The following is a 17,569-nucleotide window of genomic DNA, read 5'->3' on the forward strand; positions in this document are numbered from 1 at the left end:
TTCCTCTCTTTGTGAACTTCTCCACAGGGAAGCTTGGGCTTCCTCACAGCATGGTGGCTAGATTATAAGAGTGAAAATCTAAAGAGATATAAGGTGGAAGCTGTCAATATCTTAAAGTCTGGGCCCAGATATTGACCCATAGGTTCAAGGGAGGGGACATGAGTCCTTTTGATGAGAGGAGTTCCAAAGTATTTTGGGACCATATTTTAAAACCACCATATTACCCTTGGCAGCTTCTTCTTTAGCTACAAATTCAAGTCATCACTAAGTCCTGATGATTTTAGCCCTCCAGTATCTCAACAATCTGTTCATCTTTCTCTCTTTCCTCTGACACCTCTCTGAAGTAAGCTCCCTCTCCTAAGCCACTTCCATAGTCTCCAGCTGGGCTCGTGAGCCTATTTTGCCCCTTCCATCTGCTGTCCACCCTGAAGCCAAAATGATCTGTTAAAATAAAATTATGACCATGATACTAGGCCTATTTGAAGCTATTCAGTGATTGCCCTTTACTATTAGGATAAGACTCATATTGGGAGGATAGTTTCTTCTAGCTTATTTAGATGCTGTAAACCACTGGGACATTCTTCCAAATCCCAATATTTCAGCACCTAGAATGTCTCTACACTTTTGATATTACAAAAATGTTTGCCACATTACATCTTGCACTTCTTGGTCTGGAGAAATATTATCATCAGACCTCTTTGTAGGATCAGTACCTTCCTTTTCTCTGGCTGCTGCTGCTGCTGCTGCTGCTAAGCCGCTTCAGTTGTGTCCGACTCTGTGCGACCCCATAGACGGCAGCCCACCAGGCTCCGCCATCCCTGGGATTCTCCAAGCAAGAACACTGGAGTGGATTGCCATTTCCTTCTCCAATGCATGAAAGTGAAAAGTGAAAGTGAAGTCGCTCAGTCGTGTCCAACTCTTAGCAACCCCATGGACTGCAGCCCACCAGGCTCCTCCGTCCATGGGATTTTCCAGGCAAGAGTACTGGAGTGAGGTGCCATTGCCTTTTTCTGGCTAACCTTGAAGTATCACAAGTTCTTTCTCTCCATAAAGCCTTTCCAGGTAACTTTAAGCCACGTTGTTTTTTTCCTGATTTGATTTTGAGGTCTCAATCACTTTTTTTTTTCCATCTGATTTACTGCCATTTAACCTTTCATCCATTTTGAGACCTGTTTGCCTAAGCAGCATGGGGACAAGAACTACTGCTTATATATATATATATATATTTTTTTTTTCTCTGTATCATAGTTTCTGGAACAAGTGCTCACAATCTATTTATGAACAGTATATTTTGGTTTTCCAGTATCAAGTTATAGTTTTCTGATCCTCTTTTTTTCTCCAACTCTTTTCACTGGGCTCTTTCCTCAGATGTAAAACTCCCTTTAATTCAGCTAGGGTATCCATCTTACCAACCATTCTCAGATACTATTATTGACCTTTAAATTATGAGATTCTACCATGTGTGCTAACCATAAACAGCTAGATTCTTGTCCTTGATGACTGATTTTGAGGCTGTTCTGCCCACTTATCTCCTTTATAATTTTTCTCTCTATCTCTTCCAAATCTAAGTTAACTTTCTATCTGGACAACTTTCCCAAACTAGGCTTCTTTCCAACCAGCACCTGACCTCTAACCAGCCCCACTGCCTCCGCCAGTGCCCATTTCTAAGCCCCCTTTTCTTAGATGGCCTCCAAAAAGCCTAGGGTAGGCCATGCAAGCTCCACTCCTGAAGGCTACTCGCATCCTGCGGGCCAGACTTTGCTGCTGCTGCTGTTTTTCAGTCGCCCAGTTGTGTCTGACTCTTCGTGATCCCATGGGCTGCAGCATGCCAGGCCTCCCTGTCCCTCACTACCTCCCAGAGTTTGCCCAAGTTCACGTTTATTGCATCGGTGATGCTGTCTATCCTCTGATGCCCTCGTCTCCTTCTGCCTTTGATCTTTCCCAGGGACTTTTCTAATGAGTCATCTGCTTGCATCAGATGACCAAAATACTGGAACTTTAGCTTTAGCATCAGTCCATCCAGTGAATATTCAGGGTTGATCTTCCTGAAGATTGACTGGGAGCCAGAGGAGGATGGGCTGAAAGAAGATGGGCCCAAGGAGCTGGCACTGAGGAATGAGAAGGTCCAGAGAAAGGGGTCCAAAGACGGTGGCAACCATTATGCCCACAGCTGAGCCCCTAGCTCCACACTCTGACCAGAGCCAAGACTGCTGAGCACAGCAAGTGGGGGCTTTACCTTCAGCATCAGGACCTGGAAGTGAGCTTTGCTGTGACACCGATGTGGGGCGAAGGGCACTGAAGAACAAGCGTGTTTGGACCGTGCACTTGGATTTGCCTCCTTCATTTCCAAATTGGAAGTATCTTACAAACTATGCTGATGTCCCAAACAAGCAGTAACGTCCCAAGCAGTAATTCATTGCTTGTCCCTTTATGCTCACCACCAGGCTTCTTGGGTTGAAATCAATCAGCATACTCAGTTTGTGATAACAAAAATCATATTGAGCAGGATATTGTCAACCAAACCAGGAAACTTTGATAAGAGACAGTGGCTGAGAGCGTAGCAGTGCCCTGCTTGTGATGAAGACTGGGATAAAGGTTTGTAGCAGCAGATCCTGTTTGTATGGGGCACAGCCAGCTAATATAGTAACGACAGCTCTGCAAGCGAATATAAGCTCAATCTGGCTTCACACATCCATGTTCTCAAGTCTCTGCCCTCTGTTCTGTCCTGGAAAAACAATGGGAATGCACAGTAACGAACATCTGTCTCATCAAATGCCAGACCGGAGAGGACTCTTGCTTCTTCCTGCTATCAGTAGGTTCTTAATTTTCCTCCTAATTTAATTATCTAAAGATAAACATCAGTGATTTTCAAACTGATAAGTGCTCACTCATTTGATGCAAGAAAGAACCCTCATACTCAAAAGAACTGTTTCAAATAGATGTAGATAGTGAAAAAAAAAAAAAAAACACAAAAAAACCCCTCAATTGCTATCATGGCCTGTTAGACTTGGGCCCATCCCACATTTCTGACCGCACTGGTGGAGGTGTAACTTTGGAATTGCTTTCTAGGAGAGTCCTGAAGGGTGAAGTCTGGAAGATAGCAAGAATTGTCCTAAACTGCCCTGAGGGCACAAGTATGAAGTTTGAACTTGACCTCTGTATATTTGGGATCATCACGGCCCACCCACACCACCCACTTCCATTGCTGCACAGCGGCTTGTTTTAGTTTCTGGAATGTGGCCCACCTTCTCCGGTGCCCTGACCTCTGTATGTGCTCTTCTCTCCTCCTCTCACCTCTTCCTCTTTTTTCTTGTGGTTCCCTCCCGCCCATCCTCCAATGTCAGCTCAAAGGGCCTTTCCTCAGGACAACCTCTCCTCATCCCCAAATCCTCTGTTATATCCTGTCATTGACTGTGTACGACCGGTTACCATGATGGTTTTACATTTATCTCTGTGATGCAGGAACTGTGTCTGTCTCTGCTTGCCATTTTCCCGCAGAATCCAGCAGAGCCCTTGAAACACAGGTGTTCAGCAGCCATTTGCTGAGTGGGTGTCAACGAATGCGCACCCACCCCTTTGAACCTCAGCAGGCAGCAAGCTGGTTTGCTCTCAGTGTTTCCTACCTGTCTTTCTTCCTTTGCCTTTATGTTATCCTTCCCTCCAAGCCTCAATTTCCTAATTGCATTTGTTTTTTTTAATCAACATTTATCCATCCTGCATCCTCTTTCTGGGGATGGATGGGTGAGAGGGGCTAATTAAGGAGGTGGGTTTGTCCTGCAGGTTAAAGGAAGAGAGCCACTCACTGTGCCTTCCCTCCCTCCCAGGCAGCACTTGCATTCCTGGAGGAGGTCATGGCAACCTACTCCAGTATTCTTGCCTGGAGAATCCCATGGACAGAGGAGCCTGGCGAGCTCCATAGAGCTGCAGAGTCAGACATGACCAAGTGACTAAGCGCGCGTGCACGCGTACACACACACACACACACACACACACACACACACACAGTACCTTCACTCAATGGTGGGAATTTTAGTATTGAGACAGCCAGTGGAGAATATATTTGACTTGGAGGTAAAGTTCAGTTGCTCCTCAAACCACTAGACCTTGGCAACACTCAGGTTTTATTCCCACATCCCTAACCCCTGACTGTTGAGTTTGTCTCTGTTCCCAGAGCTCCCTCTCTGCCCAGGGCACCAACTGTCACACTTGGAACCCTCCTCCTTCCTGGGGTTTCTTCCTCTCCTGGCAGTCAGTGCCCTTTGGGCAGCTTCCTTGTTCTCTGCCCTGTGAGTCAGGGATGCCATAAACACCCGGCATAGGCAGAACATGGCGACAGACAGACGCTCAGACAGACAGACAGAGAGCGCAGGTAGCGGTGGAGAGCAGAGCCCCTGGTCAGAGCTCACTGCTCCGCTCCTGCCCACCGGCTGCTCTCTTTCTGCACACTCGGGCACGGGTACCTCTTGCCATGGGCAAGGCTAGTCCTCCATCTTTGCTCATACCCACCCAGGCAGGGATCGTGCTCCATCCGGCTTCTCCTCCTTTTTTATATTTTTAAGGAGTCACTTCTCTTCTAGGAGCTCCATCCCTATGACCTAGGAGCCTGCTCAAGTCTCTCCATTTTCCATTCCAGAGGGGATGAAAGAGACCTTCTCAAGATCTTTCATAGGCTTCTGCCTGAAGCTTCCCCATTTCTCTGTGTTAGGCAAGCTCCCTGACAAAACAGTCTGTCCCCACTTCTCTGCCTCCTTATTTCCTACTTGACTTGTAGAAATGTAACTCAGTTTTATGGTTGCAAGAATACCACATGTCTGCTGCAGAATGTTTGGAAAATAAAAATACACAAAGAAGAAATCCAGAATTCAGAGATAACTGCTATTAATTCTCTACTTTGATATATCTTCTTCTAAAATTTATTTTCTTTCTGTGACTCTGTGGAAGTGAGATACTGTTATATGCACAGTTATGCACCCTGCTTTACTCCTTTATATACACAAGTTCAACAACGTGAACTCAGTCCCTGGGGGCTGTTTCAAGTCCCATCATCTCAGTAAGGCTTTCCATTAAAATCCTTCTTCTGGATCCAAACGCAGTCCCTCCCCTCTCTCCCCACCTCCATCCCTTCATATTTCACTCCTTAACACTTGCACTCAACACTTAATTAAGCTTTGTTAGGATGCTGGCTGACAGTGATTTCTAATTGCTTCCTGAGCAGGGAATACAAACCACTCAACAAACAAGGTCTTATTAGCACCCAGCTGGGTGTAGACACCTTGGGGGTTGGAACTGGCAAGTGATGAGTACAAGAGAAGTCTGAGACACAGACCCTGCTAGAAGGAGCTGCCATCTGATGAGGGGAGGCAGCCTGCACGCATAGACCCACACTGACATAACGATGTGTGCATGGGGCGCAAGCTCCCTGGAGCAGTTCAGCAAAGCCAGTAAGGGCTGAAACGATCCTGGTGGATTCCCCAAGAAGGTGGGACATGAACATGCCTCTGATCATTTTCTCAGTGCCTTGCACTAAACTAGGGCCTTAGGAAAAATTCATTAAATTGACAGGAATGTATAGATTCCTAAAGATCTTTGTTGAAAAAAAGGCTTCCACAAATGTCCATTGCGTTCTAACCCCTCCTCCCCACCTCTCCGTCTCTCCTTCCCCAGCTGTCATTCTGAGAGCCTGCAGGGGTCATTTCCACCTTGGGGGACAGGACAGACCAACATGAACGTGCATATATGAGCTGCGCCCCTTGGCCTAGAGACCAGCACTTTCTCACTGCGAGAGCTCTATCTATCTGGTCCTAAGGCACGATGGGTCCCTTCTGGCCTCCAGCACCTCCTCCCTAACTAAGACTGTGGTTTCTCTGTGCAAATGGATTTTCCTAAGTGGAGGCATTACTGCCAGTTTCCCAAGGGTACCCATAATGTGCTGTGTATGCCTCAAGCAGCTGGTTCCATCAAGCATTTCATTAGCCTCCTTGGATGTATTGCTTTCTAGTTAGCTCTCAAGAGACAGTTTATTATCTTCTTAACAAACCTTAATTATTTACAAGCAATTCTGGAGGCCTTAAGCTGAGTCTTCACACCCTAGTCACTTAGAGAGTTTCAATGACCTTTACCATTTCCTCCTGGGGCCACCTGCAGACTTGGTGTCCACTCTCTGGGGCTCCTTTGTTATTTGATTTTTTAAATCATTTTCTAGAAACTGAGCATCTCTGGTTATAAATCCTACCCATCTTTTAAACTTAAGTTCTCTGTAACTCATTCATTTTGCTGGCAAAGGGCACTTAATTGAGTATCTCCAATGTATTAGGAGTAGGCTTCCCTGGTAGCTCAGAGGTTAAACATCTGCCTGCAATGCGGGAGAGCTGGGTTCGATCCCTGGGTTGGGAAAATCCCCTGGATGAAGGAAACAGCAACCCACTCCAGTATTCTTGCCTGGAAAATCCCATGGACAGAGGAGCCTGGTGGGCTATACTCCACCGTGTAGCAAAGAGTCGGACATGACTGAGCGACTTCACTCTCACTGTGTATTAGGCACTTTGTTGAGCCCTGAGGATATGAAAATGAAGGAAGCACAGTGTAGCAGAGGAGAAGACATGACAATATACAGTGTGGACTCAGCTCTTGCTTAGGTGCCAGGGTGAAGCTTGTGCATACTAAATATGTTGTCATCTAACCCTCAAACCTTGAGTTAGGTAGTATACTTAACCTCATTTTACAGTCAAGGAAACTGAGGTACAGAGAAGTTGATTAAGTTGTGCAAGGTCGCACTGCTAGGAAAGCTAGGGATGAGGATGCCAGCCTGGGCAGTTTGGCTCCAGCAGTTGTGCTTTTGGCCATTCGGCCACGTTGTGTAACAGACTTTCATGAGAGAGTACCAGGATGAAGGTACTCATGCGTGGTACTTGTGGCACCAAATTCTGAGATTTTGATTCCTTCTTTGCAGGTGAAAGCACGTACTCTCCCAGTTTGTATACCCTTGGGAAGGTTAACACATCCCTGAACTATTAGTTTTTAACACCTTATGGTGAATTAGCTTAGACAGATGATCTTCATCAATATCAGAAGAACCCAGCCTTGGTAAACAAAGAAAGGAGAGCAGGAGGGAGGAGGAGAGAAAGAATACTTCTGGAGGAGGAGAGACACAGCTGTTAGCAGTAACAGGATGTGCGAGTGGCAATGACTGGGGAGAAGGTGGGTTCTGGGCAACTGGAAAGAAGATGCCCAGAGCAGACCTATACAAAAAGTAGAAAGGGTGGTTGTTGGAAAGCTCTAGAAACCAACTTCTCCACTTCCTAGTGTTCTGGTCATAGATTAGATATCCTCACCCAGTGATTTTCCCTCATCCACTGGGTAGAATGCAAAGATTCCACAGAATGTGGGTCACAGAGCTAGTAAACAGAAAGCCTATGGGAAGAGGTGAAAGAAACTGGGCTTATTACAGTTTACTACAGAACTAGGAATGAGAAAGCTGGTGATTACAAACATCGGAAGCCTCTGAGTTTATGATGGGCAGTTATTAAGAAGTTAAGCCAGATGTCTTTGTTGCCAGTAATGTCAGCACAAGAGGATACTGACTGAATCAGTAAGAAGGATTAGATTACCTATGGAGGATTCCCAATGATGGCTGTTGGCATGAAGTGCTTAAACATAGGATACATTCTCATCTAGGATCATGGAAAATGTAAGTGTGTCTTAGGGCACAGGATTGGCCTTTAAAAATCCTTCCCAGGGTTACAAATAACATTTAAATAGCACTCTATATTTGTTCAAGATATTTTCCCTTTCTTTATGGGTTCTTCCTCATCCATTCATTTCCATCTCTTCTCCCACTAACATAAAATGACTTTAACTCACTGTTATAATGATCTTTAAAAGTGATCTATTCTTTTTAAAGTAATTAACTTGTTTCTTTTTCGCTGCACTGAGTCTCCGTTGCTGCTCTTGGGCGCCTCTCTAGCTGTGGCGCATGCGCTTCTTTCTGTGGAGGCTTCTCTAATTGCAGAGCATGGGCTTGGCGTGCACAGACTTAGTTGCCCGGTCATATGTGGGATCTTCTTGGACCAGGGACTGAACTCATATCCCCTGCATTGACAGGCAGATTCTTAACCACTGGACCATCAGGGAAGCCCCTTGATCTAGTCTTTAGTTATAGTCATTAGTAATTATTATTTATTTATGATAGTTCACCCATAATGATGGTGATGGTTTTTCTTGTGATTAACTTCTAATTAAGGATGCACCTCAACAAATGGCACCCCACTCCAGTATTCTTGCCTGGAGAATCCCATGGACAGAGGAGCCTTGTGGGCTATAGTCCATGGGTCTCAGAGAGTTGGACACGACTGAGCGACTTCACTTCACTTCACTCAACAAAAGACTATGAGATGAGAAAGTAGAAGTTATTCAATATGAATATATATATATATATATTGAACACATATATGTAATGTAACTGTCATATATTAAGCACTGATTATGGGTCAGGAATCATTCTAAACAAAGTACACTCTTCATGTTATTTAATTTTCAAACAACCCATTTTTCAAGCAAGGACTCTGGCACAGAGAGCTTCAGTAAGTTGCTCAAGGCTACACATTTCATAGATAAAGGAACTGGGATTGCAAAGGGGCATTCTAGCTCTGAAGCCTGTGCATTCAAACTCAGTGCTATGCTACTCATACAGGCACGCCAAATCTACACCCCCATGCAGAGCAGTTCGTCCTAAGGAAGACCTGAGGGCTGATCAAGCAGTTACTACATACAGGACAGCACAGAAATGAGCAGGAAACACAGAGATGTTGTACCCATGGGAACCCAGCCCCTAACACAGAAACCAATAAGGAGGGTTATTGCTGATGGGCCCAAGTATGGACTTGCCCACCTGAGAAACAGCATAAAAATCAGCAGTTCAAAGGGCACCCAGACTATATGGGAAAGAAATCCACTTACTAGAGCTTCAGCCAAATGGGCATCACTCACACTGTAGTCACAGGCCCACTCAGATTCAAGGGGAGCGGACACAGACCCCAGGTCTTGATGGAGGAGAGTCAATGTCACATGGTAAGAATGTATGTGATGAGAGATGCTATTGTGACCACATTCTTTTTCTCACTGTTTTTTTTTCCTGATAAACTTATATAGAATAAATGCTCCTCGGAGTACGCTAACCTAATCTTATTCAACGAATTTACCATATATAGTTCAGTTCAGTTCAGTTCAGTTGCTCAGTTGTGTCTGACTCTTTGCGACCCCATGAATCGCAGCACGCCAGGCCTCCCTGTCCATCACCAACTCCCGGAGTTCACTCAGACTCACTTCCATCGAGTTAGTGATGCCATCCAACCATCTCATCCTCGGTTGTCCCCTTCTCCTCCTGCCCCCAATCCCTCCCAGCATCAAAGTCTTTTCCAATGAGTCAACTCTTCACATGAGGTGGCCAAAGTACTGGAGTAAGCGCTCCATAAGTGTGTATTAAATACTGAGTGAATTATCATCACAACAAAAAAAGATGGGGGGGAAATATTTATTGAGTGTGTTCTATATGCCAGGCATTAAGCAAAGCATTTACATGTTATCTCATTTAATTCTTTAAACAATTCTGAAAAGTATTAGTGTTCCTTTTTCTGGATGAGAACTGAGGCTTAGAGAAGTTTACACAATGCCTAAGAGGAGGGGTGGGGCTGAGGCTCAAAGCCAGGCTTTTACCCACCACACAAGCCACTTAACTTTATTGAGATGCTGCAGGGGACAGGGTGAACCAAGGTATGCATGTTTGTCTTCACTCGAGGCTTGCAGGAGAATAGCTGTTGTGCCAGGGCCAGGATCGCAGTTGCAGTGTGTTGAGCTGTGCTTGGAGGAGATCCAGTGGACAGTGAGTGGGTATGCCATGTCATTTACTTCGCACTTTCTTTCCAGTCTGGATGACTGTCCATGCCATCTTTGTGGACACCCCAAAGGATGTTCTTCGGGCTGCGAGAGGGAAAAATGTTATCCTTCCATGCTCCTACCAAACTTCCTCCCCCAACCGAGAAGGATTTATCCAGTGGGACAAGCTTCTAAGGAGTCATACGGTAAGGATCCTTAAAACGCTGCTGCTGCTGCTGCTAAGTCGCTTCAGTCGTGTCTGACTCCGTGCGACCCCACAGACGGCAGCCCACCAGGCTCCACCGTCCCTGGGATTCTCCAGGCAAGAACACTGGAGTGCGTTGCCATTTCCTTCTCCAATGCATGAAGGTGAAAAGAGAAAGTGAAGTTGCTCAGTCGTGTCTGACTCTTAGCGACCCCATGGACTGCAGCCCACCAGGCTCCTCCGTCCATGGGATTTTCCAGGCAAGAGTACTGGAGTAGGGTGCCATTGCCTTCTCCCCTTAAAACGCTGGGAGCATGCATATACGACTGAGTATGACCTGATCACAGAGCAGCAGTTCCCAGCCTTTTTGGCACCAGGGACCTATTTTGTGAAAGACTATTTTTCCAGGGACTGGGTGGTGGGAGGTGGTTTGGGGATGATTCAAGCACATTACATTTATTGTGCACTTTATTTCCATTATTAAATTGTGATATACAATGAAATAATTATAGAACTCATCATAATGCAGAACCAGGGGAAGCCCTGAGCTTATTTTCCAGAAACTGATCTGACAGGAGGCGGAGCTCAGGTGGTAAAGCGAGTGATGGGGAGCAGCTGTACGCACAGATGAAGCTTCGCTCACTTGCCCGCCACTCATCTGCTGCTGGGGCCTGGTTCCTCACAGGCCAAGGACCAGTCCTGGCCCATGACCTGGAGGCTGGGGACTCCTGTCTTAGAGGACAAGCACTACAAAACCTTTCAATACAAGTTAGATAGACTAAGCCTAGTTAACGCCCAGGCTGGGCTGGGTGGGGAAGGAGCAGTGAACGTTGGGCCCGGGGAGGGCTGTACTGTGCCATCTCTAGTCTGAAAGAGTTGCCTTCCCTCAAACGTCTTTCTGTTCTCCCGTCTCAAGTGACCTTTACTGTATCATTTGAGTCAGTCATTAGATTAACACAGAGCTCTCTCTGAGACCAAATTTTGTTGTAGCTTTTTTTTCTTCCTGCTTGGGTTCTTTCAGGGAGTATGGGAAGATTTTATTTTCTATTTTGGAATAGATAGTAATCCTATGGTTCAAAAATTAAAACATCATGAAGAAGTCCATTGAGAAGTCTCATTCCCATCCTTGCCAATCTTGTCCCATCCCTGCCCCAGTTTCCATACCCTAATCCCCTTATCTTCCCTTTCTCCCAGACAAGGCTAATTTTCACTGGTACTGGTTCTTTGGGGGCAGCATTTACTCTAATTTGTTGGTATTTCTGCCACAATCATTCAGTACTGTGAATACCACTTTTGGCTAAGATCTGGTTTCTTGTGTTTCCTTCCAATGGTTCTTTATGCCAGTTCAGAAAATGTTTATATTCATACTCACAAAAATACATCTGCTTTCCACCCTAGAATCCCTGTCCCTATTCCCCTCACTAGAGGTAGGAGTGTGTGTGTGTGTGTATGTGTATGAGTGTGTGAATGTGTGTGCTCGGTAGTGTTCAACTCTTTGCAACCCCATGGACTGGAGCCTGGCAGGCTCCTCGTCCATGGAATTTTCCAGGCAAGAATGCTGAAGTGGGTTGCCATTTCCTATGCCAGTTGATCTCCCCAACCCAGGGATCGAAACTGGTCTCTTACATCTTCTGCGTTATCAGGTGGATTATCAGTGGGATTCTTCCCACTGCACTACCTGGGAAGCCCACTAGAGGCAACCACTCTTACCAGATTTGGGAGTGGCCTTCTGGAGATGCATCACATGTAAACATAGGCATATATTTACATATATGAATATGTAAGTTTCTATAAACTTCATGCACACTGTCCTCCACTTGGGTTTTTTCCTCTTAATATACTTTGGAGCTCTTTCCATATGTCAGTGCATTTATATTTATCTTTTATTTTTTAATTCATATTATATATTTCATTTTATGAATGCTCTATATGTACGAATGATGGACGTTTGTTTTACTCCCTATATTTTGCTACAACAAATAATATTGCAATAAATATGCATATATGCATGTCTCTGCTGCTGCTGCTGCTAAGTCGCTTCAGTCGTGTTCGACTCTGTGCGACCCCATAGACGGCAGCCCACCAGGCTCCCCCGTCCCTGGGATTCTCCAGGCAAGAACACTGGAGTGGGTTGCCATTTCCTTCTCCAATGAATGAAACTGAAATGTGAAAGTGACATCGCTCAGTCGTGTCTGACTCTTAGCAAACCCATGGACTGCAGCCTACCAGGCTCCTCCGTCCATGGGATTCTCCAGGCAAGAGTACTGGAGTGGGGTGCCATTGCCTTCTCCGTGCATGTCTCTAGGTATATATTTATAAATACTATTGTAATTGTTTATAAATATGTATTCATATATAAGATAAATTATTTTAAAATGGAACTTTGGGGTCAAAGGCTATGTGAATTTAAAATTTTGATAAATGTCAAGTTGCCTTCTTTGTATGTCAGACCAATTTTCAGGTTCACCAACAATGTAGGCACTTATTTCTCTAATTCAGACTATTCTCAAACTATCTTATATTTGTGAATTTGATGAGTAGAAAAATATCTCATTATTGATCAAACTCACATTTCTTTAACTGTAAGGAAAGGAACATCTATTCATAAGTTTTTTGGGTTTAATTTTTTTTTTTTTTTTGCTGCACCAAGTGGCATATGGGATCTTAGTTCCCTAACCAAGGATCAAACCCTCACCCCCTGCAGTGGAAACAGTCTTAACCACTGACCACCAGAAAGTCCCTATTCATAAATTTTAAAGTTACTTCTACTTTTAAAGTGCAAACATGCCTGGCATCAGATCCCTAGCTATTCAGAGAGAAGGCATTAAGCTTTCCCCTGACATAGAAGGGATGGCCCAAGACACGCAAGTCCTAGAGCAGCAGGGCTGAGGAGCGAGGAGAGCAATTGTTGGCCCAAAGCACCTTACTGTCTGTTGCCCAAGGGACCCTGATGGGCCAGAGTACCTGTCCTATCTGTTTCCAGAATCCCAGGAAAAAACCTAGAGAAGGCAGCTGCTGCCGTTAGCTTGCAGAAACTGAAGACATGGTCTCTCAGCAAACCAGACGTTAGGTCTCTGCCAGGCACCTAACACAGATAAATTTATCTCTTTTGAGATAAATACTAAAGATCTTATGTTGACTGATCCCTTACTTCCTAAAGGATTTGAGGCAATCACATTGAGAGCAAGTAAGTTCAGTTCGGTTCAGTTGCTCAGTCATGTCCAGCTCTTTGTGACCCCATGGACTGCAGCACACCAGGCTTCCCTATCCCTCACCAACTCCTGGAGCTTGCTCAAACTCATGTTCATCGAGTTGGTGATGCCATCCAACCATCTCATCCTCTGTCATCCCCTTCTCCTCCCGCCTTCAATCTTCCCCAGCCTAGGGTCTTTTCTAATGCTTCAGTTCTTTTCATCAGGTGGCCAAAGTACTGGAGCTTCAGCATCAGTCCTTCCAGTGAATATTCAGAACTGCTTTCTTTTAGGATTGACTGGTTGGATCTCCATGCATTCCAAGGGACTCTCAAGAGTCTTCTCCAACACCACAGTTCAAAAGCATCAATTCTTTGGCGCTCAGCTTTCTTTATGTTTCACCTCGCACATCCATACACGACCACTGGAAAAACCATAGCCTTGACTAGACAGACATTTGTAGGCAAAGTAATGTCTCTGCTGTTTAACATGCTGTCTAGGTGTGAGAATACTCTGTGAGTTCTACCACAGCCCTGTTTTTAATTTTAATTTGCTGTTACTTGAGAGCAAGTAAGAGTGCAGAGAAAAGGACTACATCTATGCCCTCAAGGAGATTATTGTGACAGGTACTAGCAAGAGTGGGAGATGACATGGGGGAGAGTCAAGGAAGGGGAAGCCTTAGGATAGCTGTAACCAGTAGGTCAGAAAAAGACTTGCACTGAGAAAGACCAACATCCATACACTCATCCACAGCTCAAGACAGGCCCTCATCTCCTGCTTTCTTGCTCCTCCCTTTTTCAGCCAAGCTTCCCGAGAGACATCTGTTCCTACCAGAGCTGTGGCATGTGACTGGGCCAATTATGCCTCTGGGTACCCAGCCCGGGGGACCTGACCACCATTAGCTTGGCACAGAGGCGTCTGTCCAACAACTAGAGCATCTTTTCCTGATCTGCATAAAGAGTACGTGCAGACCCTCAGACCTGACTCTTTTCCCTACCCAGCACGGTCTGCCTTCCTGCCCTAACACTCCACCAAAATCACCCGCAACTTCTCCTTTGTTAAATTTAGTGTGCTGCTTCTGTCTTCCTCTTATTTCATTTCTCCTAGCTTTTCTGACTGTCAACCACTTCCCCATCTCGGAATCTCCCCCTCTTGGCTTTCTGATAGTCTTATCCTGGCTTGCTTCCACTCTTATCCCTCTGACCTCTCCCTGACTTTCTCTATTAAGTAGCTTGGGGGCTTGCCATTTCTCTACTTGCTTACCTGAGGTGGCTTCATTAAGCCCATGGCTCCACGCCATTTGCTTTTCGTACATTATCCGCTTTAATCCTCACAAAAATCCTATGATACAAGTGTTATTATCATCATCTCCACTTTGTAGAGGAAGAAATAGACTCATAAAGAAGTCAAATATTTTACTTAGTTCAGTTCAGTTGCTCAGTTGTGTCTGACTCTTTGTGACCTCATGAACTACAGCATGCCAGGCTTCCCTGTCCATCAACAACTCCTGGAGCTTCTTCAAACTCATGTCCTTTGAGTCCGTGATGCCATGCAATCATCTCATCCTCTGTCGTCCCCTTCTCCTCCCATTTTCAATCCCTCCCAGCATCAGGGTCTTTTCAAATAAGTCAGCTCTTCACATCAGATGGCCAAAGTATTGGAGTTTCAGCTTCAGCATCAGTCCTTCCAATGAATATTCAGGACTTCAGAACATTTCCTTTAGGATTGACTGGTTGGGTCTCCCTACAGTCCAAGGGACTCTCAAGAGTCTTCTCCAACACCACAGTTCAAAAGCATCAGTTCTTTGGCAATCAGCTTTCTTTATAGTCCAACTCTCACATCCATACATGACTACTGGAAAAGCCATAGCTTTCACTAGACGGACCTTTGTCAGCAAAATAATGTCTCTGTTTTTTAATACTGTCTGAGTTGATCATAGCTTTTCTTCCAAGGAGCAAGCATCTTTTAATTTCATGGCTGCAGTCACCATCTGCAGTGATTTTGGAGCCCCCCCAAAATAAGTCTCTCACAGTTTCCATTGTTTACCCATCTATTTGCCATGGAGTGATGGGACCGGATGCCATGATCTTAGTTTTCTGAATGTTGAGTTTTAAGCTGACTTTTTCACTCTCCTCTTTCACTTTCATCAAGAGGCTTTTTAGTTCCTCTTTACTTTCTGCCTTAAGGGTGGTGTCATCTGCATATCTGAGGTTATTGATGTTTCTCCTGGCAATCTGTATTCCAGCTTGTGTTTCATCCAGCCCAGCATCTTGCATGATGTACTCTGCATATAAGTTAAATAAGCAGGGTGACAATATACAGCCTTGACATACTCCTTTCCCGATTTGTGAGCCACTCTGTTGTTCCATGTCCACTACTGACTGTTGCTTCTTGACCTGCATATAGATTTCTCAGGAGTCAGGTAAGGTGGTCTGGTATTCCCATCTCTTTAAGAATTTCCCACAATTTGTTGTGATCCACACAGTCAAATGCTTTAGTGTAGTCAATAAAGCAGAAGTAGTTGTTTTTCTGGAACTCTCTTGCTTTTTCAATGATCCAACAGATTTTGGCAATTTGATCTAAGGTTTCTCTGCCTTTTCTAAATCCATCTTGAACATCTGGAAGTTCACAGTTCATGTACTGTTGAAACCTGACTTGGAGAATTTTGAGCTTTACTTTGCTACCGTGTGAGATGAGTGCAATTATGTGGTAGTCTGAGCACTCTTTAGCATTGCCTTTCTTTGAGACTGAAATGAAAACTGGTCTTTTTCAGTCCTGTGGCCACTGTCAAGTTTTCCATATTTGCTGGCATATTGAGTGCAGCATTTTAGCAGCATCATCTTTTAGGATTTGAAATAGCTCAACTGGAATTCTTTCACCTCCACTAGCTTTGCTTGTAGTGATGCCTCCTAAGGTCCATTTGGCTTTGCATTCCAAGATGTCTGGCTCTAGGTGACAGACCACCATCATGGTTATCTGGGTCATGAAGGTCTTTTTTTGTATAGTTCGTCTGTGTATTCTTGCCACCTCTTTTTATTTTCTCCTTCTGTTACATCCATACCATTTCTGTCCTTTATTTGTCCATCTTTGCATGAAATGTTCCCTTGGCATCTCTAATTTTCTTGAAGAGATCTCTAGTCTTTCCCATTCTATTGTTTTCCTCTAATATTTTGTTCAAGATCATATAACTACTAAGTGCAGAGCTGGGATTTGAATTGAAGCAGTCTGGTTCAAAGTAGTGATCTTAGCTAGTACCATGTTTTATTTGATAAATGATGAGTATATTGATGAATAAACAAATTCCAAAGGTAAGAGTCAAATAAATAAGGGGGGGTTGCAAGCCATGGATGATTGCCCAACACAAAGCCTGAACATCTTATATACTCAATAAATATTGCTTGACTGTGAGAACAGAACTAAAATGGAATAAGAGGTTCCATAGGTTACAAGAGGTGATAGCCTCTGGTGTGAAGTGCCTGCCTGCCCCAGGCTTTTAGTACCATAGATCATAAGAGGAATCCATGAATGGGCCCCATATGTGGAGCTCTTTGTTCTGCAGGGTCGGCTTGTCAGTACATCTGGGCCTGGGGACGGTGGGTGAAGGTAGACAGGACAGGCTGCAGCATCGTGCCAGGGCCTTAGGCTGAAGACCAAGTGGTATTTCTTCTTCCTTCCAGGAAAGCGTGCTCATCTGGAAATTTGAGACCAAAGAATATATCTATGGTGAACTTTATCAGAATCGTGCTAGTGTATCAAACAACGCCGAGCAGTCAGATGCCTCCATCACCATTGACCAGTTGACCATGGATGACAACGGCACCTACGAGTGCTCTGTCTCACTAATGTCAGATCTGGGTGGCGTCTCCAAGTCACGTGTCCATCTCTTGGTCCTTGGTGAGTGTCTCCTCCTTCCTGGGGTGATAGGAAGAGGCTGGGGAGGGTGGGGTGTGAGGAGGAGGCACCCTGCTGGCAAGATAAAACTGGAAGCAATGCCTGATGAAGAGCTAAGACGTCTCCCCTCATCTGGTCTGTCCGGAGGCTTGGGGGGTCTGCTTCTCCCCCTGGAACTAAATACGATTCTGTCTGGGCACACAGCTCCCCAGCAGAGAGGTCAAGGCTGATTTGGAGTGGTCCCTGGGGGTCAGCCCTAGAGATTCTGTCCATGCTCCATCCAGTGCTCTTTCCTTCACTCCAGCTCCTCTCTTTTTCATGGAAAACTTACTAAAAAGAAGAAAAATGGAAATCCCAGATCCTACTGGAAAGATTCTCACTGCCTTGCTGTGATGCTGAGGGCCAAATCATG

The 17,569-nt window shown here is 45.0% G+C and overlaps 1 protein-coding gene across 1 annotated transcript in view; it reads left to right on the forward strand.

The window, feature by feature from the left end:
- Positions 1-4,326: 4,326 nt before the first annotated feature.
- The window catches only part of GPA33 (glycoprotein A33), a 39,312-nt gene continuing 26,069 nt past the window's right edge, over positions 4,327-17,569 (forward strand). The window contains exons 1-3 of the mRNA XM_068993613.1: positions 4,327-4,456; positions 9,922-10,076; positions 16,944-17,160. Of these exons, the coding sequence (XP_068849714.1) occupies positions 4,327-4,456; positions 9,922-10,076; positions 16,944-17,160 (502 nt within the window). The remainder of the gene's footprint in view (positions 4,457-9,921; positions 10,077-16,943; positions 17,161-17,569) is intronic.

This window comes from Capricornis sumatraensis, chromosome 2 (assembly GCF_032405125.1).
Source record: "Capricornis sumatraensis isolate serow.1 chromosome 2, serow.2, whole genome shotgun sequence".
Lineage (NCBI taxonomy): Eukaryota > Metazoa > Chordata > Mammalia > Artiodactyla > Bovidae > Capricornis > Capricornis sumatraensis.